At 45.3% G+C, this 22,177-nt stretch overlaps 1 protein-coding gene across 1 annotated transcript in view; it reads left to right on the top strand.

The window, feature by feature from the left end:
• Positions 1–22,177, top strand: part of WLS (wntless Wnt ligand secretion mediator) — a 41,645-nt gene that overhangs the window by 1,039 nt on the left and 18,429 nt on the right. Inside the window, exon 2 of the mRNA XM_009278737.2 lies at positions 15,932–16,204. Within this exon, the coding sequence (XP_009277012.1) occupies positions 15,932–16,204 (273 nt within the window). The remainder of the gene's footprint in view (positions 1–15,931; positions 16,205–22,177) is intronic.

Raw genomic sequence — 22,177 nt, 5'->3', positions numbered from 1 at the left:
AGGCAACCCTCCTCGCCTAAAACTTCCAAGCCCGGATTGTGTTCATTTCTTTATTAGCTCTCGCAGGGAGCGTTACAAAATCCTTGGGGAAGTGCCGGCGTAGGATGTAAGCTTTGGCAACAAACTTGCAGTCGGGGTTTGCCATCCCTCTGCCTCCGGGGGTTTTGATTTTTGCCTGGGGAAGGAGCTGGGGGACGGAAGGAGAAAGATGGAGGAGAGCAGGGTTTTGGGGCAGTCCCTGGAATTTTTTTTTTTTTACTAGAAAGCAGTTGAGTTATGCGCCGGCTCCTTGTAATGATCGTCGTATGTATCTGGCTACTTTGGCGATTTCCAGTGTTGAGATGTTCGGGAAGGGCTGTGCTGCCCTGCGGAGGAATTCCCGACCCGAGCCCTCCCCGCTCTCCCCTTCCCCCTCGGGGCGAGGGCTGGCTCGCCCGAGGATTTATTCCCTTTCCTCTGGTGCAGGCTCGTGTTTGGGGCCGTTGGGATTTTCAGTAACGACTGTGGATAACTGAAGTTACGTTGCTCTGAAAGGGCATCGGGAAAATTTGTTGCACTTTTTATTTGGGAGAATAAAGTTGGACTGTTCTCGTGATGGTCTTTATTTGAGAGATGTTGAAGAAATGTCTACAGCCATTCCTCCGAAAGCAGATTCAGTGTACCTGATGCCCATTAGTGCTTTGCATTTGTAGCCTCTCTAATTATCTGTTCTTAAGACCCGTAGGAATTCTACTAAACATAATTTTCAAAAACTAGTTTCTCTCATTTTCTTGCTTCAGTTCCTCATCTTTGCTTAATCACAAAGGAGTCGGTGGCAAACACTGGATTAAAACCCAGTTTTTCTAGTCTTGTGGGCCTGAACCAACACTGAAGATTATCGGGATTGGCTTTTTTTCCTTTCTTCCTTCCTTCCTTTTTTTTTTTTTTTTTTTTTTTTTTTTTTTTTTTTTTTTTTTTTTTTTTTTTTTTTTTTTTTTTTTTTTTTTTTTTTTTTTTTTTTTTTTTTTTTTTTTTTTTTTTTTTTTTTTTTTTTTTTTTTTTTTTTTTTTTTTTTTTTTTTTTTTTTTTTTTTTTTTTTTTTTCTTCTTTAAGAGCTGGTTCAAGAGCAGGTTACCAAACCCGACGCTGATTCATTAGATAAAATGTCGTGGCCTGTGTTGTGCAGAGAAGCCAGACTCGGTGTTCATCTTAAAAGTGTTTTTCTAGTAGCTTCTCGCTTCTAAGTTTAAAAAAATAAGTTGCTTGTACAAAAGGAAGGTGTTGATCAGAAAGCCCTGTTTCTGTTGTCATCTGGGGACAAGTGTGATAAACAGATATGTTTATGTTTAGCTTTAAGGGAATAAACAGAAATGTTTCTGTTCAGATTTGTGGGGATTGGGAGATGAAAGAACTTAGATGGTGTTAGTTCAGTCTTCCATCTTGCCTATTCCCTGCCTTACCGGCTACTGCCACCGGGCACCCATGGCAGTGGCCCCGTCCTGGGTGGGGGGCACAAGCTGATGCTGGGGCTGGACAGGGTGGGCAGGTCTGCTGGGCAGGGCCCGCTGCCGCCGAGCAGCTCTTCTGCCAACGGAGACAGGGATTCGGGGCTGAGTCTCAATGTCTTGCACAAACTCAGAGTAACTTCATACCGCTGGGGTAAGCGCACCTTCTATCTGCGGGTGAGTCCTAGGGGGTTATTGTGGGCAAACTTTCTTTAATTGCTGCAAAACCCCACTTCTGATCTTTTAGCAGATAAAACTGCACTGAACAATCACCCAAACTGGTTTTTCCTCCGCAGTATTTGCCACTTCTGATGCATTCAAGGAGTTAAGAGGCTCATCCCCCACTTCGCTCTAGTGGATGTGGGGCAACTGTGCTGATGGGCTCCGACAGCTTCCAGCTGGCCCTCCTGGGAGCTGGAAGCCTAAGTGTGTATGGTGCCGTGAAACAACTCTAAGTTCTTATGTGTGAACTAGGTGTGGTCCTCAACATCTGGCACAGTGGCACACGAGCAGGGCACCGCAGCCCGGGGGTCTGCATGAAACTCTTCCCAGGAATTAGCCCTGGAGCATGCCTTGCCATTGGTGTCCCGTTGGTGTCCCCGTGTCCCTGGAAGTTCCGAGCCAGTGGCTTGTGACAGATCCCTTGGACCACAGCCGGGGTCCACAGCCCCGGGTCCTTGTCCCTTTAGTGAGTCCCTAGCATGTGGCATTTTCTAAGAGGCATCTGGTGAGAAATGGGTCGGTGGCCGGTATTCTTCTGCAGCATGCCTGGAGACAGCGGGTGGGGAGCAAAGCAGTGCTATGAGTACACAAACTGCTGATAGCTCTGGCAGCAATGACACGGGACTGCTGCTCTTCAGAGAGGTGTGACACAAGGTGGGATGGGAGCTGAGGTGTCACTGAAATAGCGTTCCTGGTCTGGTTTGATCCAGTGCACCAAACAGACACCAAGAATCTAGTTATTTTAGTTTATTCAGGTCTAGACAAACCAAAATATGTACACAACTGGAACACAGCTACAAAGCTAAACCAGCCTTTCCTTTAGCAGTCAGTTAGGTCATGTTTCAAAACAATGACTAAGTGCTCTATTTTAACAGATTACTTGTGCAAGTCCAAAATACACAAATGCAACATGTTGGTACCTGATACGATGACAAAGCTTCATTTTTCTGAAATTGGGGTTTTCTGCCAGTGGTGGTTCTCTAGCTAGTTTTTGAATGGTCAGCTGCATAATGCCTGAATTTTAATACGGCTTGCACATTTCCAATGGCTCTTTTATTTAGAAGCAGGAGTCTTATCAGCTCTCACATGGATTTTGTTTAGAACTGTATGTTGGCAAAGCATGAGATGTACACATATGGGAGTCATTCCCTTACCAGGGTGAAGGTCCTGTGGCGATCTAAGGGAGCTTTGCAAAGCTAGGGAGTGAGAAAACACCTCAAAAGAGAATTTTATTGGGCCGTTTCTTTGTTGTCATGCTACAGTAATGAACTGTTGGCTCCAGACAACTGGGACTGTCACTGCTTCAAACCATCCTGTTTTCAAACCCTGCAGAATGTCTGGTGTCTGCTCCGTTCCACGGTAAACATCTTGTTTAAAGGTTATGCTTCTGGATTGTGTGTGTTGTGTTCAGTTAGGATGTATCAGTACTAGATAAAACGTGATCCATAAAATTAGTCGTAATAAAACCTCATCTTTACTACCCCGCTATGAGTGATAGCACACATATATTTTAGGAGAATGGGATCAAACAGAAATGTTTTCTGTTATCATTCAAGGCAGCATTAATGTTTGTGAGAAATTAGGCTAACACTAATTTACAGTCATGCCAGCATTCCCAGGAGCCCTCGCATACTATGCATATGTATGCTCTGCCTTTTCCATATACGGTGTGGGTTTAGCCAGATACCTGGCATCCTGGCTGTCTCCAGGGGTGCCGCCAGGCTTGTACAGGCTTTGAGTTGCGCTAACCAGCACGTGGAGCCAGGTTAGCTGGTGATGGCCTTGGACTCGGCGTGAGGACAAACCTTCCCACAGCTGGACCAGCTGCAGCAGCTGTCTGGCTGTGCTTGTTACTGGGGGTTTTGACCGGGGTGTTCCAATGGAGGCCACACCACGACTGCTGCTCTAGGGCCAAAGGTGGGCTAGGGCACCTTGTGTCCTCTCCTCCTGACTGCTGGCCAGGTGGTAGAAATTTTATGTGTGTGGAAATCTGACTTGACTCTAGTGTGGGTTTAATGCCTCTTGGTTTTCTTTAAACCAAAGCTTTTGATTACAAATTATCTTCCTCTGTATACCAGGTGGAAAGCTGTTAATGGTGTCCCTCTTTCTAATTTCCTTTGCAACCTGGAATCTTTTATATCTACAGTATTTTAAAAAGAAAAAAAAGGAAAGAAGGAAAACAGACTTTACTGCTCAAATCTATCCAGAGTTCATGGAGATAGCAGGGGAATTTGTGTTAATCAAGTCCCAAAGCGTGGGGCACTTTTCATATTGCTCCGTAGCTCTGCAGCTCCCACAGAGTACGGGAGAATGCTGAGCCTCCCGCGTGCTGCTGGTGCCCAGGCAGGGTTTCATGCATCTCGGTGGGCTTTGTGCTGCTGCCTGATCACCACAAAAGCTGGGCAGATGTACAAACCTGCAGCCTCTGACTCTGGCATGCTCTCTGGTTTGTTGTTAAGCTAGCTTGTGCTTCACTGAATGGTCTGGTCTGTTCTAACGACCAGGGGTCAAGAAATTATCCCACCTTCCCTGTGGCTTTCTCTCTCCATTACTTTAGTCGAGCAAAGCAATGGGCGTCTTGCCCCTGATTTTCCAGTACCGCAGGAGGCTGTAGCAAAGAGCAAAGCTGCTGGGCAGATGGGCAGGCTGAAATGCAGGGCACAGGAGAAAATCGGACAACAGAGCTCTGTGGAGCAATATCCCTGCTTCAAAACTGTGATTTTTGTTCCTTTAGACAAGTTATTGAAAAGACAACTTTTCAATAACGTATTTTATGTGAGTTACTTCTATGACTACAAGGACGCCTTGTCCCAAGTCACAGATTATCTTGGTTTCAGTTCAAATGAGCTGACTGAATGCAAGAGAACCTCTCTCTAGTGAAGACAAAGTCCGGGAGCAGGCATACATACAGTTAAGTACAGAAAGATCGGTGCCCAACTGTACACTTTACAAATTTAACTGATTGGAAAAGTGGAGGTATTTATTTAGCACGAGTCTTCTGGGACGAGGGGGGATGCATTTAAGAAGGTGCAGGTTCACTGCTCCCTTGCCTCAGCTTAAGGTTGAAAAAACAGAATTGTTTTGACTGGAGCAAATAAAACTCTTACTTGTGTGTCTCGCCCAGAGAGATAATGAGTCATGTGTATAAATGGCTGAGCGGCTATGAACAATTCCAGTTCATTATCTAAATGTCTGATTTGGCTCCTGAGCAGAGAGTTTCCAGGATTTAATTTTCTTTCCTGGGATTTCATTACCTTCTTAGGGCTGAACTGATCTTTTGACAGGAGAGACGCTCTCATTTCTAAGGTATGTGGATGCAGCCTGCTAGGGAAGAGTGTCTGTGAGCTCCAGGACAAAGACCATTTTTATGTGCCTGACTTTCTTTCATCGCTGGCCTCTCCAGAAGACGGGCAAGCTGTGCTGAATAGGTCGGTGCTGTACCATGGACATGAATGCCAATAGAGTCCTCTGTATAGACACATTCCTTTAGTGCTGCAGCCTTGGCAGAAGCACTGGGAGCCGATGAAAAAGCAGACATGAAAGGTCATGTCTATTTAGTTTAGGTCTGCTCAATTCCTCTTTTTAAGAGCTGTAACTGTAGCTGAATGGGCAAATGTGCCAGAAATTGAGAGTTCCCAGGCAGAAACGTCCGTGCTGGGGGCCTGAGGAGCGGGCAGCGAGGCTGTAAATCCTCCGAGGCACTAGTTTTTTGCTCTTCTCACAGTTGCATCACTTCCAAACTACAGTTAACTTGGGAGAGATGCATCAGGGAAACTCTGTGCCTTGTAGTTTACCTAAACGTCCTCTTGCTGCTCCTCTTTTCTTTTGTGTTGATACTAACTAAACAAGCTTGGTTTTAATCGCGACCTGAACACTTACCAAGATGGTCGTGCTGCCTCTCTGCACTTTGCAAGGGATGACGATTAAGCAGGAAGTCTTTTCGTTAGTAAATAACGTTTATGCTCTTTGAAGTCAAGTTACAACTCTGATAGCCTCGAAAAGCCTTTGAAGGGCGCAAGGTGTCCATCTGCTCCAGGACTGCCTGCTGCTGGCCCCAGCCTGAGGAAGTGCCCGAGGATCTGATCCCTCCTATTCAAATGCAGATGAAATTCTTTACATACCTGAGTATTGGCGGTTTCAAGGTATCTCGTTATCTGTAGTGGTCGACGAGGAGAGTTTCAGGCAGTCGCTCAGGAAAAAAAGCTGCTGGATAACGTCGGGTCATACTGCTATTTTAGATCTCTGTTTGCAGGGATTTAATATCTTGGCTGGGCGTAGAAAAAATGCATTTCATCTGAGTCGAAAATTGACAAAGGACAACTTGGAAGAAGATCAAACTGTCTGTGGCAATTAGTAAATCAGTTCTGCTTTTTTTTTTCCTTCTTTTAAATAAAATATTTTTTAATATATATTTCTGCATTTATGGAACTCATACTGCTAGTGCTCGCTTTGTTTGCATTTGTTGCTGCTGTTGCATATGTATATGAATTGTGGAGGTCATTCATTCAGTTCTCCAGCAAATATGCTTGTACTCTGCTGCCTCATAAGGTTTTCTTGCTTTGTGACTTGCCTGGGTCTGAGGGAATAATCCCTTATCTGTGAGAGCAAGATTGTTCCCCAGAAGCCCTTTGGTTGGTGTTCGGTGGCAGCAGACTTGCAGGGTGCTTGGACTCCTGTTCCTGCAGCGGGGATCCCTGTTCCCGCAGCGGGGATCCCGACTGCACTTTCAGGTTTAAAGGCTCTTGGCACAGCTGCTCCTGTGGCTCTTTGAGAACTGACTTATTGGAGAAAATCTCCAGTTTTTTCTGCTCTAAAGAGGCCGTGCCGCATGGACAACTCTTCTGCTAGCACGGCCCAAAGCTGCAAAAATAGCATTGAAGAACAGACCTTGAGCAAAAAAACCCAACCACCCCCCCAACACGTATATACACAGATATCTCTATCTACTGCATGGTTATAGGAAGCTGAGAAAACATAGAAATTCCTCAAAACCACAGTAAGACTGTTCTGCTGGCTGTAGCGCTTGGTTAGGGACCTCCAAATCCTGGCAGCTCGCTTCCCGCCCCAGTCTATTAAAACGGTAGGTTTGAGTATGGCAGAGGTCTGGGCTGCCGTCTGTGCCACCAAATACCATCTTCCATCCAGCTGTACTCTGAATGGATCAGGATTCCCATCACCCTCCAAACAAGATGCAAAAGCCAGTGCTGCCCAAGCCAACACTGTCACTAGAGGAGGTACGTGCACAGCCCAGTCCTGGCTTGTTCTCCACATCCAAAGCAGGAGACCTGGATGCAGAATGTGAGCTTGGGTCGGCAATCTCCCAAACTAGGCTTTCGTGGTTTGGACAGGTTCATTTTTATGGTCTGAAACCAAAAAGACAGAGAAATGTACAGCATTGACAAATCTACCGGAGATGACAGAAATAAAGTTGTTCAGCTATAATACTATGTCTGGCAACTCCCACTGTAAATAAGGATGGAAATGGTGCCCTGGGGCTTCAAAGGACTATGGTCTTGATAAAGCTTGAAGTCAAATGATAAGAAAGAAATACCTTTCCCAAGGGGAATGGGCTTCTAGTAGGTAGTCGGGGGGTTTTCTGTTTGTTTTTTAAAAGATGAATTGGGTGATTTAAATGTACAGCAATTCTGCATATAAAAGCTGCTGCAGTGTTCAGAAAAAGGCTTTCACGTAGCTTGTGAAATAGTAACTAGTAATAAAAAATAGTGAAGACTGCATTAGTGGTCACTCATTAACATACTAAACTGGTGGCATCGAAGTCAGGAAAGAGGGAGGTAGGAAAGAAAACTTTCATGCTGCAATAAATATATATTTATAAATAAGAAGTATATATAATGTTATTCAGATTCTCACTGTTCTGGTTGGAAAAGCTCAGTCTGTCCGATGATAAATTAGCTTGTTTATTCCTATCCTGCTGTTGGTTAGTGTAATGAAGCAGAAGTCCATTGTGTGTGCTCATTGGGTAGTGATGGCTCTGCACAGAAGGGGGTAATTGAGTAGAAAAGCGGAATGCTCCTGGTGCATGGGAGAAGTTAACACCACATGAGGTCAGTAGGATTCAAGCTTTAATCAATGTAGACACAATGCAATTGAGATTTTCTAAAGGGCTTGTTTATAGTGCGAGAGCAAGGGTCAGTAGTTAATTTGAAATGCTGTAGGTGTTCTAGATGAGAAGGTGCAAAATATATATCATAGAGGTAAGTATTCATGTGGGAGAAGAGGGGGGGTTGTTATTCTTGTAACTGGGCTGAATGCCTTGTTTGCAGGAATATGGAGGCGGGAAGGAATTACTTGAGGGTTTATCGCAGGAGCTTTTTAAAGATCTACCTAATTTATTGAAATTAATAAACTGAGCGATGGTGGCTTTTATGCAAATCTAGGCATACGTAATATTGTAAAATGAAAATATTGAAAAATTGAGCTCACTTATCTTTTTTTAGTAAATATTTTTTTTTAACCTAAATAGTTAAGTCTAAATACAGTGAAACAGTTGTGTTTTTTTTTTCTCTGAGGAATGGTTCCTGAGGTAAGCCCCTTTACAGGCAGGATCTTATTTTCTGCTTTTCTTCTCAGAAAAGAAAAGGGCAATGAATGCTTACATGTTAATGGAGATAGATTGCTTCAAGGACAGTATAGCTGAAACTAAAGAAAAGCTACTTATTGTGGTACTAGAGAGATGTTCAAGTGTTACTGGCTTAAGCCCCATCAAGATTTGAACTGGGGCTTTGAGAATTAAAAAAAAAATTAGTTCTACAGCTGCTCAGTGCTATTTGCTGACATCTTTCAGGGTAAGTCCAGTGGGCTACGAATGGTGCTGGAGTTTGTCTAAATGAGTCTCTCTGTTCCATTTGCCCTCACCCATCCCCACATACCATCGCTACTGTGCTTTGCAGGAGAGGTAAGCCCAAGAGATAGGTAGGAACAAGTTTTGCTTGTGGCACAAAGATGTGAAAGGGTATTTATTAAGGATAGATAGCCATTTGGAGAAAGTGGGCTTTATTTTCTTCTTTCTTAAAAGCGTTAGGTCTTTAACTTTGTTTTTTCTCATAGAAATTTGATGGTGAAATGTCATTTTTCCCATGTTTGAAGGTTCATTAAAGGTTCATTGCCACCAAAAAGCTTCCTTACTCTACTGGTTTTTGCTCTCTCTTTTTGCATTCTACCTCAACTAAGCTTTGGTCCCCTAAATTTTCTGTAGGGGCAGCCGAGCATCAGCTGTAAATGCACCGAACAGCGGGAGGGAGGGAGTTGGGTGGAGAAGAGCAGAAACATCTGTAGGGGTAAGGGAAGAGCAAGACCTGGGATGTAGCACGCAAGAGAACTGGGAGCTCTAGGGAAAACCAGCGGTGACTTTTCCAAGATGAAAAGTGAACTGTGGTGGCGGTTGCATTGTGTCACGTCCATACGACATACTCCGTGGCAGATGCTCTCATACAATCACCAAATATGCAGATTGTAAATGCAGTTGCTGCTTGGCGTGGGGAGACTTCACCCTTGCAGGCGAGAGCAGGATTTCCCAATGCCTCTCTCGATCCAATGTAGCATTTCACAGAATGGTAAGACTTGGTCAGTCTGATCTTCTCGGTTGTAGAAACAGCATTGAAAACCATTTTGAGGAATGAAACGTGGCTATTTGATATAGGGCAAAGATTCAGGGTATTCAGAGGAGAGAGTGAAGAAAGTGGTGACTATAAATCTGAAGAAGTGGAAAATATACTCATTGGGACTGGTGTGTGCACATGATCCAGCTGGTGGTAATCTCTACCGCGTGTGAACTCAACTTTGACTGCTATATAGTAACTTAATATTTAGTCTGTATGTGAAATGATAAAAATGGGGATGAGGGGACAGCAAGAGCAGCACATCAGCATCCCAGGAGCAGTAACGACCTTCAAGACCTGGTGGGATAATGTCCTGAGTGCCCTGCTCTGACCTCCTGGCTGACCCTGCTGCGAGCAGGAGGTTGGACAAGAGACCTCCCAAGGTCCCGTCTCATCCGGAGTAACTCTGGTTCCTCAGCGTCAAATGGTGCTATTCCCGTTGAACGGGTTCATTTTTAATATGGTGTCCAAGGAATCATTATTTTGTAATATGAAGCTCTAGCTTTTGTTTGAAAAATTATGTTAACAAAATCAAGGTTAGGATGCTGTGATTAATTATGCTTGTATTGATTGGGGGAATGGGTTTTTACTTTCCTTTTTAAGTAACCAAACTAGGAGGATTAAGTCTCAGCTACAACTTTTGCCAACTCCCGCACCCCCCAAAATACTCCATTTGTTTCATTTAGTTGGCCACAGTGTTGCACTCACCTTGAATGGAATTAAAACTTTCCATTCTGAGGATTTCCCAAAGCCAGACTTGGGAGCATGGTGGTAACCACAATCTAACCCAGTGGCCCAAGAAAGCAAGACACCAGTGACGGACGGTCCTGGATCCCCCAGGTCCCTTCAGAGTACCCTGCTATTTACTGGTTTGCTGGGTATTCGGGGCAGGATGCGCAGTTTCTTCAGCAAATGCTGTAGGGTTTTGCTATGGAGAATATAGGGCAGCAGAAGCAGCTTTGGATGGCTCGGGGTGTCTCAGCCATGTGGTGAACCACTTCAGCTGTTTGCCTCTGCTTGTACTCTGTTTAGTCTGTGTGAAGTGAAAGAATTTTGATTCCAGTTGAGATGTAGGAGAGAAATCCTCTGTATCTTGGCAATGAGGATGGTCACCAGTGCTGAGAAACCAAATCATGACATCTTTTGCTGAATCAGGTCTTAAGATCTTTGACCTCTCTGACCAGTAGATGTAAGGTAAGCTGACATGTCTCCTTCAACTCCCCTTATTTGGAGTTATTCTGTAACACTGTCATCTTCTTAGTTTTGTGTGAAACTGCTACCAATTCAACATGAGACTGAGTAGTTTTGGATCATTCAAAACTGAAAGCAATTCAACTTCTGTCCATCCCCCCCGCACTAAACGTCTCTCTTCCTTTTAACTGCTGCTGTTTCTTGGGGACATAGCCTGAGAAAATCCGTATGCTTGAGCCAATGTACCATTGGCTATATACTACTTTCAATATGAAAAGTGAGAAAAGTCTCACTGAAAGCCTTGCTGGAACTTACATGCAAGAGTTGCTTCAATCTGTAAGACATAGCTGAAATGGCTTTGAAAGTTCATCAGAAGTCCTCCCCGGGAAGCGGTGGCCACACTGCTGAAGGCAGCCGGCTTTCCCAGCAGGCTCACTGGCTAAAGCTGCTGCAAGGAGCCGTGCTTCCATGGCAGGGAATGGCAGGGTCTGCTGTGACCCATGTAATTTGGGATAACCTTGGGGCTTTTGCAGTGAGCCAGGCACCTCCAAAGCCTCTTCTGGAGGAGATGGAGCAGGCGGCTTCCCCATTCCCCAGCAGCATATGGGCCGGCTGTGTGAGCCGGTCGCTGCATACCTTTAAGGCAAGTGTGTTTATACCATATACGCAAACAAGCTTCAAAGAGGGTAAACTGTATTCACTCCCCAAACTAGTATGAAAACCAGTGAACTGCAAAAGAGAGGTTGCTCAGACTCTGTTAGTTTTATTTTCATGTCTGTGCTTGCCTGGGTTTTTAAGGAAGATTTAATGAAGGCTTGTCCCATCAGAGCTAAGGAGGGCTCTGGTGGTGACAGTCACCTGCCCGCTTCCCACGGGCGCAGGCACGCCGACTCCTTGGAGATCATGGCTGTTGCTCTGAAAGCGTTTGCTGTGAATCATCCTGTCTCTAAACTTGTCTGTGGGAAGTTTTTTCTCTTAAGTAGGGGGGTTGGAAGTATCCACCGACAGGGCTAGCAGCTCCACTGGCTTCGTGCCTACGGCTTTCGGCATCCAGCGCTGCTGAGGTTGAACCCCTTGGAGCGAGGGGTCTCTGCCCAGTGCCTGCTCACGGCCCCTGGAGCTAGGGCACTTTCACGGAGGCTCCCCGGGCAGCCCTAACCCAGGCTCGCAGGGCTGGCTCCTGTTTGAGATGGGTCCTGGAGAGCCACGCTCCCGACCAGCTTGTGCAAAACCCTCCTGATAAACGCCCTGCTCCTTGGTTACCCTGCGGACCCCTCCAAATGGTACCTGCATCACAGCAGTGCTTCTCATCACAGTGAGCAGACTGGAACGTGGGCTGAGGCTTATCCACTGTATTATGCACAAACGGCTATTTAATTATTTACAGGCTGACATATATCATTTAATATATAAAGCTGAACCATCTACCAGCCCACAGGCAGAATGACTGAAAGCAGCCTGCTTGGCACCACGTTTTAACTGAAATCCCTCGATGCTAGCTTTGTTTTGCATAGCACTTTGTAATACTGTTAGTTGACTTGGCTGCAGTTTCACAAAGCATTTTTTTCCACTTGGTTCAACACTCACTTGAATTTAATGGGACTGGAGCCAAACAAGTAATGCAAGCCAAGTGCCGACGTTTGTTTGGTGTGCAGTTCCCGACAAGGAATATATATAGTAATTGTCTCTTGCTCCTCAAAGCTGTAACTTTGGCAGAGGGGATACTTGTGTTAGCATGCCAAGTATTTAAAATCATAATCAGTCAGTGATAAAAACATGTATTTATGGCTATAATGAGTTGCATCAAAGCAAGAAACATTCGTCTTCTCTGTAGAAGTAACAATGTCTCTTAATTCAGAAATGCCTACTTTTAAATCACACAAAGATCTGTCAAAGTTAAAAAGCCCTGAGAGCTTGGCCTCAATGTCTGGCTTATTTCACAACAATATTCCTAATGTTCACTTATAGCTGCAGTTTTAGCCACGGTTACTAGGTTCTGCATTGCGGCATGATAAAGGAACGTTGCACTGTTTTATGCACTTATGGCACGTCATTAAAGCATTCTGTAATCCTGGACTTGCAGCTACATTTTTTGTTTGTTTGTTGAATGCTTTATTTTATTCTATTTTGCTGTTTCTTTCTGGCATATCAATGATCTGTTCTTTTTGGGGCTGCTGTAACATATGAGCTTTCTGTGGTTCCCGGACGTCTGCTGGACGCAGCGAGGGTTTGAGATGCAGCAGTGCTGCGTATCTGTGATGCACTTAGGCTGTGGATTGATAGCGAGAGCAGGTATGAATCTGGAAGAATTCCTGCTCAAGCAAATCCCTTTCCTTTTAGCCGACCATTTATGCCAGCATCACTGCTACTTTTCAGCTGGAAGAAACTTACTGCTGTCAAAAAATTGAAAAAATGCAGTTTATAAACAACTGCTTTTTAATAACTTCCTCCCGACTCGCACGTTGAGTCATCTCTCCCCTGCCTGTAGGAAGGAGTGCGGATGTCATCTTTCTAACGAGGTGGCACGTTAGTGAAGATGCTACGCAGGGTTCCTGGCTTGGATCCCAAAAGGCAACAGAGTTGCTGTTGTGATGCTGTGTCCAAATGACGAGGGAGCCAGGTCTGAATCATCTGGGTGTAGCGCGTGCGGATGTCAGCGTGCTGAGCCTGGCCAAACCTCGCGCTGCTCGGGAACCCTGAGCTGGCTCTGCCCCGGACGGGGCTGGAGGTGGCTGGGTGGGTGTTGCTCAGTTTGGGTTTGTTTTTTCTCATTGAAATACTTGCAGTTTGTAGGTAGGGTGTTATTGCTTGCTGCTGGAGTTTTTTAGCAGGCTGTGATCTGTTTGGGAAGTCCTGGACCGTCTGTCAGAATGAGGATGGTGGCAATGTGAAAGTAGCCTTCTGCAGGAGCCCACGGGCTGGCTGGCTTATCCCCAATTTTACAGGATCACCTCAGCGTCTTTTCTCGGGAGACTTTGACATTAAGTCATCTGTTATTCTATATGCCTGGATATCTGTTATTCTATACGCTACTTCTGTTTTAACTCATAGTATAGGAATATTTCAATGCTCTATCACTTAGAGCATTTTTACGTTGTTTGCACTTAATTTTTTTAATTTCAAGCCCTATTTTCATTTTAAAAAGGGCTGGATATTTTGGGGTTTTTCATAAATGTCATTTCACAAGAAACTTGTCTTACATAACTTTAATTTCTTCAAATTCTAGTGAAAACAGAAATCAAATAAAACTCTCTAACAGCTTAAAAAGAAAGAGTTAACCTGCTCCATCTGCTTCCCAAAACCTGTGAAGCTGGAAGGAATTCATTACAGCATGTCCAATGGTACCTTCCTGGTAATACTTCAGAAAATAGGACAGTTCTGGTTTAATTGCAGTGAAATGTATTGGGCGTTAAAATGTGTTGAGCTGGCTGTTGTGCAAAAAATTCTTTCAATGACAAAAAAGGGAATAGATCCATAAGGGACAGAGGAATTATCAACCTTCTGGTCGCTGGACCTTCTGACCCGTGGAAGCCCTTCTGATCGTACTGGGGAGGTGAGGAACTGGAATGTCTCCAGCTCTGCTTGCCTCCCTGGTTTGCCGGTTCTGTGATGCATTAAAATATTTATTTCCCAAATGATATTGGAAACAGGGCAGAACCGCTGTCGTAAGAAGTCTTTGCATGGAAGAACTATGTTGGAAATATATTTGAGTTTTTAAAAGCCTTTTCTTTCTCTCAGATTTGAAGGTGTTTTATGCTGAAATTCTGGCTCAAGGTGGAATGCATTTCTTTTCTGCTTTCATCCCTATTTGTACTTCAGAGTTTCTGACTGTTTCCTCATCGATGTAAAGCCCGAGCAGTATAATCCTCCATAGTTCTAATTATCTAATCTGGAATGTTACCCATTTTCACTGTATCAGGATAATGTGTACCTTGTGCACATGCACAAAGCCTCGTCGCTTGCTGTGATAATGGGGGCAATGCAGAATTTGGGGAGCGTTTCAGAGCCCAGATCTCTATTCAGCTTCTTTTCTCCCAATATCTCAAAAAAAACTGTGGCTAGGGGAAAAAGAGAGACAAATCTTTGGTTGTAATAGTCATTAGTTCACACCTAACTTACAGCAAAAGGAAGAAATGCCTTCATGCAAAATGTTTCTCTACAGTTAGCAGCAGTGGGCGAGCAAGGATCTTTGGAGCATCATGGAGGTGGCCAGCTTACCTGCTCTTTTCCATGTAGGGAGTTTTGGCGAGGCTGAGATGGCTCCCACAGCAAGTTTGCAGACAGCAGATGTGGGTGATGGCCCTGGGCTGGGTTAGATGCTGAGTGGTGCTGCTCTCTCCCTTTACAAGGATTCAGGCTAACTTGCATCCCTTGTTTGAGCATGCTCCCTCAGCAGCTGTGTGATGGAGGTAGGACCTGCTCCGCTAGCAGTGTGATTAGAGAAGCGGCAAAAGTACTGGTAGTCTTTCAAAATGGCACTGCTGCCTCCAGCAACGATGGCAAAAATCCATGAGAACGGTCCACTGGCGATGGTGCCTGTGGGTGATAACCTCACAGGATAGAAACCTGTTTGCATTTATCTTGGTTTTCTGAAGATGTTTTGCTTACCTTACTAATTTGAGCTATGTTGGGATGAGGATGTACCTCCACATAAAGAGGGAGTGTGAAGTGGAAGTAGTGCTAGTGCCACGCTGCCATGAGGCTCATCATCCCTCTGGGGAGGGCCAGGTTGTCCTGGGGAAGATGGCACAGTTACGGCACAGGGAGGACTGCGCCACCTTCTTCACTTGGCATGCTCCAGGTCAGATCACTGGTGGGCGTGAAAGTAAGTAAAGAAGAATTAATGCAGCAATATCCAGTTTATCAGTGCTGGGAGCTCTTTTTATTCCCCTAGTGTTTTTTTTAAAAGAATTGCATGGTTCAGCAGTGAGAAAAGCCTTCCTGCCCAAAGAAACATGTAGCTGTGCGTGGTTCGAATCACTGCGGTAAGCATTGCCCTGCTCTGCAGGACCACAAGGCCTAGGATTAGTTCATCTATCTAGGTTTGTGATATCTGCATGCTTTGCAATTGGATTTGCTTGAGTGAGCAAACTAGAAGAGTGTATGCACAGAAAAAGACGCCAGTAACTTTCTGCGTGATTTTGGTGTAACTGAGGTATCTGAGACTGAACTGGCAGATTCCCACTGCTTCAGCTAATCCTAATTTGATCCCACTACAAAGTCAGTAATATGTCTGTAGACGTAATAAACTTAATTACTTAACTGTAAGATCAGGGAACTGTGAAGGAGAATCATTTGATGCATTTGTTTTAAATTACTTTCGAATAGTTGAATGGGGAGCTGCATATTTTGACGGGGAAACCACTATATAAGACATGTAAAGATGCTAAAAGTGTGATTCTCTTCCATTTGCAGCTCCCAGTCCCACTACAGCTGTTCCTTACACGTCCGTGAAGTGCATTGATGTAAGAAAAAACCACCACAAAACCAAGTGGCTGACGCCCTGGGGACTCAACCACTGCGAGAAGCTCAAAGACTTCGACGAGGCGGTGAGCAGGCAGATCGAAGCTAACGATATTGTGTTTGCCGTGCACATCCCCCTCCCCAGGAAGGAGATGAGCCCCTGGTTCCAGTTCATGCTTTTCATCATGCAGCTGGACATTGCATTCAAGATGGACAATGACCTAAGTAAGTCACTCTCCATCATTTGTTACATGCTGACTATGGTCTAACTTCCCAATGTGTTTCTCTTAAAGTTTCTTTTATCCTGCACCATATGTTAACTGCTACGGTGCCTCCATACAGCGAGGTGATACAGGAGCACATTCTAAGGGTGGGAATTGGTAATGAGATTTCAGTATGTGTCTTTGCAGGGAGAGCTGTTCACGCTGCACTAGCGAGTAGCTAAGCAGACGATGAACGGGTTCCCCGTTTTAAAGTACGTGGACCATCAGCAACTACACTGGTTTAAATCCAGCAATTCGCTTTCACAGCGTACGCTCCTGGGTTTCATATAGTTTTCCAAAATATTCCAGGATGCTGAGTGCACGGCAACAGTTTGCAGTCGATAATACAGCCCAGCCCTTTCAGCTGCTTCTTTCCTCCTGCCTTCTACATGTTCCCATCCTGTCCCTTGTGCTGGCTCTGCACGTGCCTGGCCACATAGTGAGCTGCATTGTGCAGCCTCCTCAGCAGAAACTCCCGCTTGGCTGGGTGAGTTTTCTGACCGGTTAGCAGGTTGACTTGGTTGCTGCCGTACAAGCTAGTGCCAGGGCGACCACTGAAGATCTGCTGGAGCAGGTGAGGAGTGAGGATGCCCCTTCTGGAGGCAGCGCGTCTGCCGGAGCAGGAGCATCACCTCACTGTGCTCTAGTTTGGATGTTTCAGTTTGTGTGGAGATGTTGAAATGCAGAGTCATGAGATTTTTTGTTTTTTTTTTTTTTTATTTTTATAAATGTGTCTACCCCAAAAATCCCTTATATAAAGACTTGAACTGGTTACTAGTTTACCAGTGCTGAAAACTTTAAGCTGTGGTATTTTGCTCTATGTTTGCCAAATGCTTTTGTGTGATGAGTTTCTAAACTGCGAGCCAAAGTACTTAGTAAATGACATTATTGATCCATAAGTTTACATGAGGAGCTCATAAGAAGGAATGCTCATGTCTGAGTTTTTAAACATGCACTCTCCATTGGGCACCAGTTGCGGAAGAGTTGCTGTTTATTTACTGAGTCTTTGTCATAATAACTTTAACTTCTTCAGTTTGAGGTTTGTTGTTGGTGAACTGAAATAGTTGCCCTACCTTCCATCAATTGTTGTGAGATACATTTTTTGCTAGAATTTGATACATATAGATGGGAAGTACCTTCTGGCCTTGAAACTACAGTGGTCCAAATTAACTGGAAAACTGTATAGGTCCAGGAACCATGGAAGAAGCTGTCTTACTGGGATTCACCCTTAGTACCTAGAAGAAGATAAAATATGGAAAAAAAAAAAAAAAAAAACAAACCCAAACCAAAACACGAAACCAAAAAAACCCCAAACTCCAAAATAACCCTGTAAAAAAATATGCAAAATGATGTCAGGAGCAGCAAGGGCAAGACTGATCTGCCCCGTACTGAAAGAAGAGTTGTATGTGTGTTTGCATGTTTTAAAGTGTTTGGGAAAAATCCCTCCCTCTAACAACTACGACCTAACAATGACTAAACAATTTACTTTTCAAACTGGTCTGCACTGGGGCTTCTGTAGCTCTTTCTCTGGCTGCAGCCTGTCTGTTGGTCTGGCTCTAGTGTCTAGTAACCATGTGGTGGATCAGTTCAGGGAGCAAATCCGTTTCAGAAACTGGCTGCTGGGTTGGGGATGTGGACTAGCAAACGCGTGTGCTGGTGCAGGGGGAGCTGGCAGCCTACACCCCAGGGACTGCAGCCAGGTCACCGTAGATCTGCTGAAACTTTCATGACTGCTTTACATTTCCTTTACTGCCTTGCCTGCTCAGTGTGGACCTGTTCCTTCCTAGCTATTTAATGTATCATCATTAAGATAAGTTAAAAATGAGATTGTATAAAGCTTGCATATGTATTCTTATCCCTATAATTATCTCTAAAATACAGAGAGAGTAGCTTTGTAACTTTATTAAGGCCTCAGCTTCTTAGACTTCAATAGATGATTGTGTTTAGAGAAATAACGCTTTGTTCTGAGGCTTTTAAAGTCAAACTGCTGAGCTGGAGTCAGTAACTGGCTGAGCACCTGGGAGCAGGTTGCTAAAATGCTAAACAAGCTTCTGACAGTAATTTCTCCTGTAAGAGCAGAGAGCCTTTTCTTCAGGTCATTATTTGTGCTGTTCAATGACCAAGTCCTTGAAAAGTGGAATTTTTTTGAGATAGAAAAGCGGAAAAGCTTGTCTTGGGCCTCCCTCTAGGTAATAAAAGCAAGGTTTGGGGGTGAGCTGTACCACTTCTGCAGCTGGGAAAGACTCAGTTTCTGGTCATTATCAGTTCAGTAGCTGCTGGTGGTTTTTGTTTATAAGAAGCGTTTGGAGATGAGGGACATTAGTACTTCTTACGGTGTGAGCTTACTTGGCACATCTTGAGGGTTTTCTTTCATTGACTGAAGAAAGTATTTTAAAACGCTGTTTTCCTACACTTTGTGCCAAGCTGAAGGCAGATGTAAATTAAGTGTAAAATCTAAGAAACTAGTGAGTAACACATCTCTTGCTTGCTAGTGTTGTAACAGATGAAATAAAAATAAATCTCGTTAAGCCAAAATAATTGCATATGTGTCTCTGTCTTGCTGCTAACTTTGTATTAGTGTTATGAGCTTCATTGATCAGACAATTGGAATTAGCTCCTCAAAAGAGTCAACACTAAAGATGTGAAATAACGTCATCTCTTCTTTTAAATCAACAATTTGAGTTTCTTCTCCCAAGCTTTAATCTGAGACCTCAGAGGCAGCAGTCACCCTGCCGCAGTTAATGCCAACAGTGGCCAGTGCCAAACCGGGGATGGCTCCTGGAAGGCGTCACAGCTGTTAAAGCCTCTGCCAGTCACCATTGTAATGACTGTCTTGAAGCTGCCTCAGATCATCTAGGAAAGCAGCGCTGCCTGGTAACTGCAAACACTCTTATCCGCCTGAAGAAGCTGGCTGCCTGTGTCCCTGAGGAAACATCCTGGTCTCTGGTGGCTCCCGAAACCCCACGGCATGATCCAAAGATGTTAAAGTCAACGTGAGCTGTGCAGGTTCCTGGGCTCGGCCACGCTCCCCTTGTTCTTCACCGAGTATGCTGCTGAGCCACATCTCAAACTGTTGCCTGCTTTTCTCTGCAAAGGCACATGGTCATCCTCTTCCCTTGCAATCCATAAGCAAGGCCAACACACAGAACAAAAACTTGCATCTGCTGCAAGATTGTGGGCTCGGGTTTTCTGGGGGCGCTGGCTGCCGCAGCAGCCCTGCCCTGGAGCATTCCTCTCCAAGGAGGGGCAGTGAGGCTGCCTGTAGGGAGACATTGGGGTGACTCACAGGCCTGACACAGGCGTGTTTCCCCTCACCTCCGGAGAGCCAGTCAGGCCTGTGTGTCAGCCCTCCTCATCCAGCCAGCAAGGGTTTTCCCTGGGGCGGTGGGAAAGGGCAGCCCTGGCAAGGTGCCCCAGGGAGTGGGAGAGCCACCCGCAGACTTGCAGGGGCTGGGCATCCTGAAAGGCCTGTGGGATCTGCACCCTTCAGAGGAGGAACCAGCCTTAATCACATTTGCCTGGGGAACTTGGTCTGGACTTTCAAAATGCAGATGTTTAGAAATGTTTTCGAAATGCAGATGTTTAGAAGCTGAGCTACTTCCCTCATGTTTATCCTTCACAGAAAGCTGGGAGAGACTCAGACTTGCTGTTTCTCTGAGGAAAAGGCTATTTCTGTGCCCAAGCTGTCCTTGTCCTTTTTTGATGCATTGTGCATTCAATTATTAAAACCCCCCTTCCAGAACAGGGAAAGGCAGTGGACAGAGAAATGAGATGAAGTTATCTTAAAACCACCTGTACCTCAATCGCAAAAGCTGTGATGGGAAAGCTTAGTGCCTCTCACAAGGACAACAACACCTGCAAGCAGGACCCGTTCCCGCTGTGGTGCAAAATGCCCTGTTCGCAGGGACTGCAGGAATCCCTCTGGCACTCACGCAGCTGCTGACACAGGGCAGCAGCCGGAGCCCTGCACGGCAGCGCTGGTGTGCAGCCATCCATCCCTGCCATCTATCCGCAGGGCAGCCGGCTGCCGGCCGCGTCCCCGGGGGAGCAGCGGCCATCCTCTGGTTTCCAGCCGTAAGAAATCTCTTGCGTGCAAAAGGCTTCTTTTGAAGCTGAAGTGTTACTCTGTTACTGCGCAATTAGGTCTGGTTCCCATTGCTGGGTTTGAGGAACACCGGGTGCTTTCAGGGGAGGGATGAAGGCCATTCAGCTTGTTGAGGACTGTTCTTCAAAACAGCACCTGCCCTCGGAACCATGGTCCCTGCTCCCAGACAGGACACGCGGCTGAGCCACCTCTCCTTCACCCGTGCCTTTCTCCGGGGAGCAGAGCAGCGCTGCAGATGTCCATGGATGGGGTTGCTGGTAGCAAGTGTGCAAATTCCCTTTCCTTGGCAGGTTAGGTGGTCATCTCTGTTCTGTGTACATCAGATTCACTTTAAAAATTCATTCCTGCTTTGCTTTAGTTGCTCCTTGTTGGCACATCTTGCTGCTGGGCTCTCATGGGTAGGATACCTCAGAGAAGGGTGGGAGGATGTGCTGTGAGCTTGGAGGGGATTTACTTTTTTTTTAGTTTTACTTATTTTTGGGGCTGATCTGCTGCCATGGGTCTGGGCCATTTGCATTTGGCAAGCTGCAATGTTCTTAACAGGGACCATCAGTCCTTCTCTCTGAGCTGCTTTGCAACACGACCTTCTACGTGCCAAGAAATAATTCACTGGTATCCATCCCTAGCTGGAGCAGGGACCTGGAGGCTGCTTGCTCCCTGACTACCACAGGCTTCAGGAGCCCCCGGAGCTGGGCTCTTCCTGCTTCAGTTTCACCTTGTGGAAAAGTAAACCTAAAATTGCTTAATATTGAATTGACGCCTAGGAATGCAATGTCCCTGAGGAGTAAAAAGTGATGGTTGCACTGTGCTGGGCATTGGACAATGATGCCTTTATTTATCAGATGGCATAACAGTATGGAGGGGCCTTTATGAATTTTCAGTCTAAAAAAATAACTTGTTTTCTTCTCTTTTTGTATCTAGTGAACTTAAAATGTTAGTAAGTGAGAATGACTTCTGGTTTCTTTGCAGTTGGAAAGCAATTGTGTACAGTTGGATGGCTGAGCACTGCAGATTCCTGTTCAAATTCATCCGATTTTGGTCTCTTTGGTAGGTTTTGTAATTTTAGAGAGCTGGTGAAGCATGGAAGTGTAATGCAAATAATTCTAGCATTTCTTCTGTTTGCTTGCATATGCTTCTTTCCAGACAGCTGTATTAGTATGCAGCTGGCACAGAGCCATCTTCTGAAACAACTTTTCTATTTTTAGACTATTGTAATGTGAGTGAAGATATCCTCTGCTAATATCACACTATAAAGTGAATCATGGAAAAGATCTTGGGCACTGAACGTCCGGCAGTAAAATGTCAATGTGAAAAAATATGGGATGGCTCCTATGGGATGGCTCTTTAGGAAGGACAGGCAGGGGAGACAAGGGGGTGTTGCCCTCTATGGCAGTGACCAGCTGGGGTGCATGGAGCTGCGCCTGGGGATGGATGAGGAGCCCACCGAGAGTTTATGGGTCAGGATTAAAGGGAGGGCAGGGACAGGTGACATTACGGCGGGGGTCTGCTACAGGCCACTTGACCAGGAAGACTGAGTGGATGAGGCCCTCTATAGACGGATAGGAGCAGCCTCACATTCACAAGCCCTGGTCCTCGTGGGGGACTTCAACCACCCCGATATCTGTTAGACAGACAACACAGCAGGGCATAAGCAATCTGAGAGGTTCCTGGAATGCGTCGATGATAACTTCGTTCTCCAAGTGGTAGAGGAGCCAATGAGGAGAGGTGCTATGCTGGACCTTGTTCTCACCAACAAGGAGGGGAATGTGAAGCTCAAGGGCAGCCTGGGCTGCAGGGACCACAAAATGGTGGAGTTCAAGATCCTTAGTG

Source organism: Aptenodytes forsteri, unplaced genomic scaffold (genome assembly GCF_000699145.1).
Source record: "Aptenodytes forsteri isolate BGI_AS27 unplaced genomic scaffold, ASM69914v1 Scaffold290, whole genome shotgun sequence".
Taxonomy (NCBI): Eukaryota; Metazoa; Chordata; class Aves; order Sphenisciformes; family Spheniscidae; genus Aptenodytes; species Aptenodytes forsteri.
The sequence above is the reverse complement of the archived record's forward strand: the minus strand, read 5'-3'. Positions and strand labels throughout refer to the sequence as shown.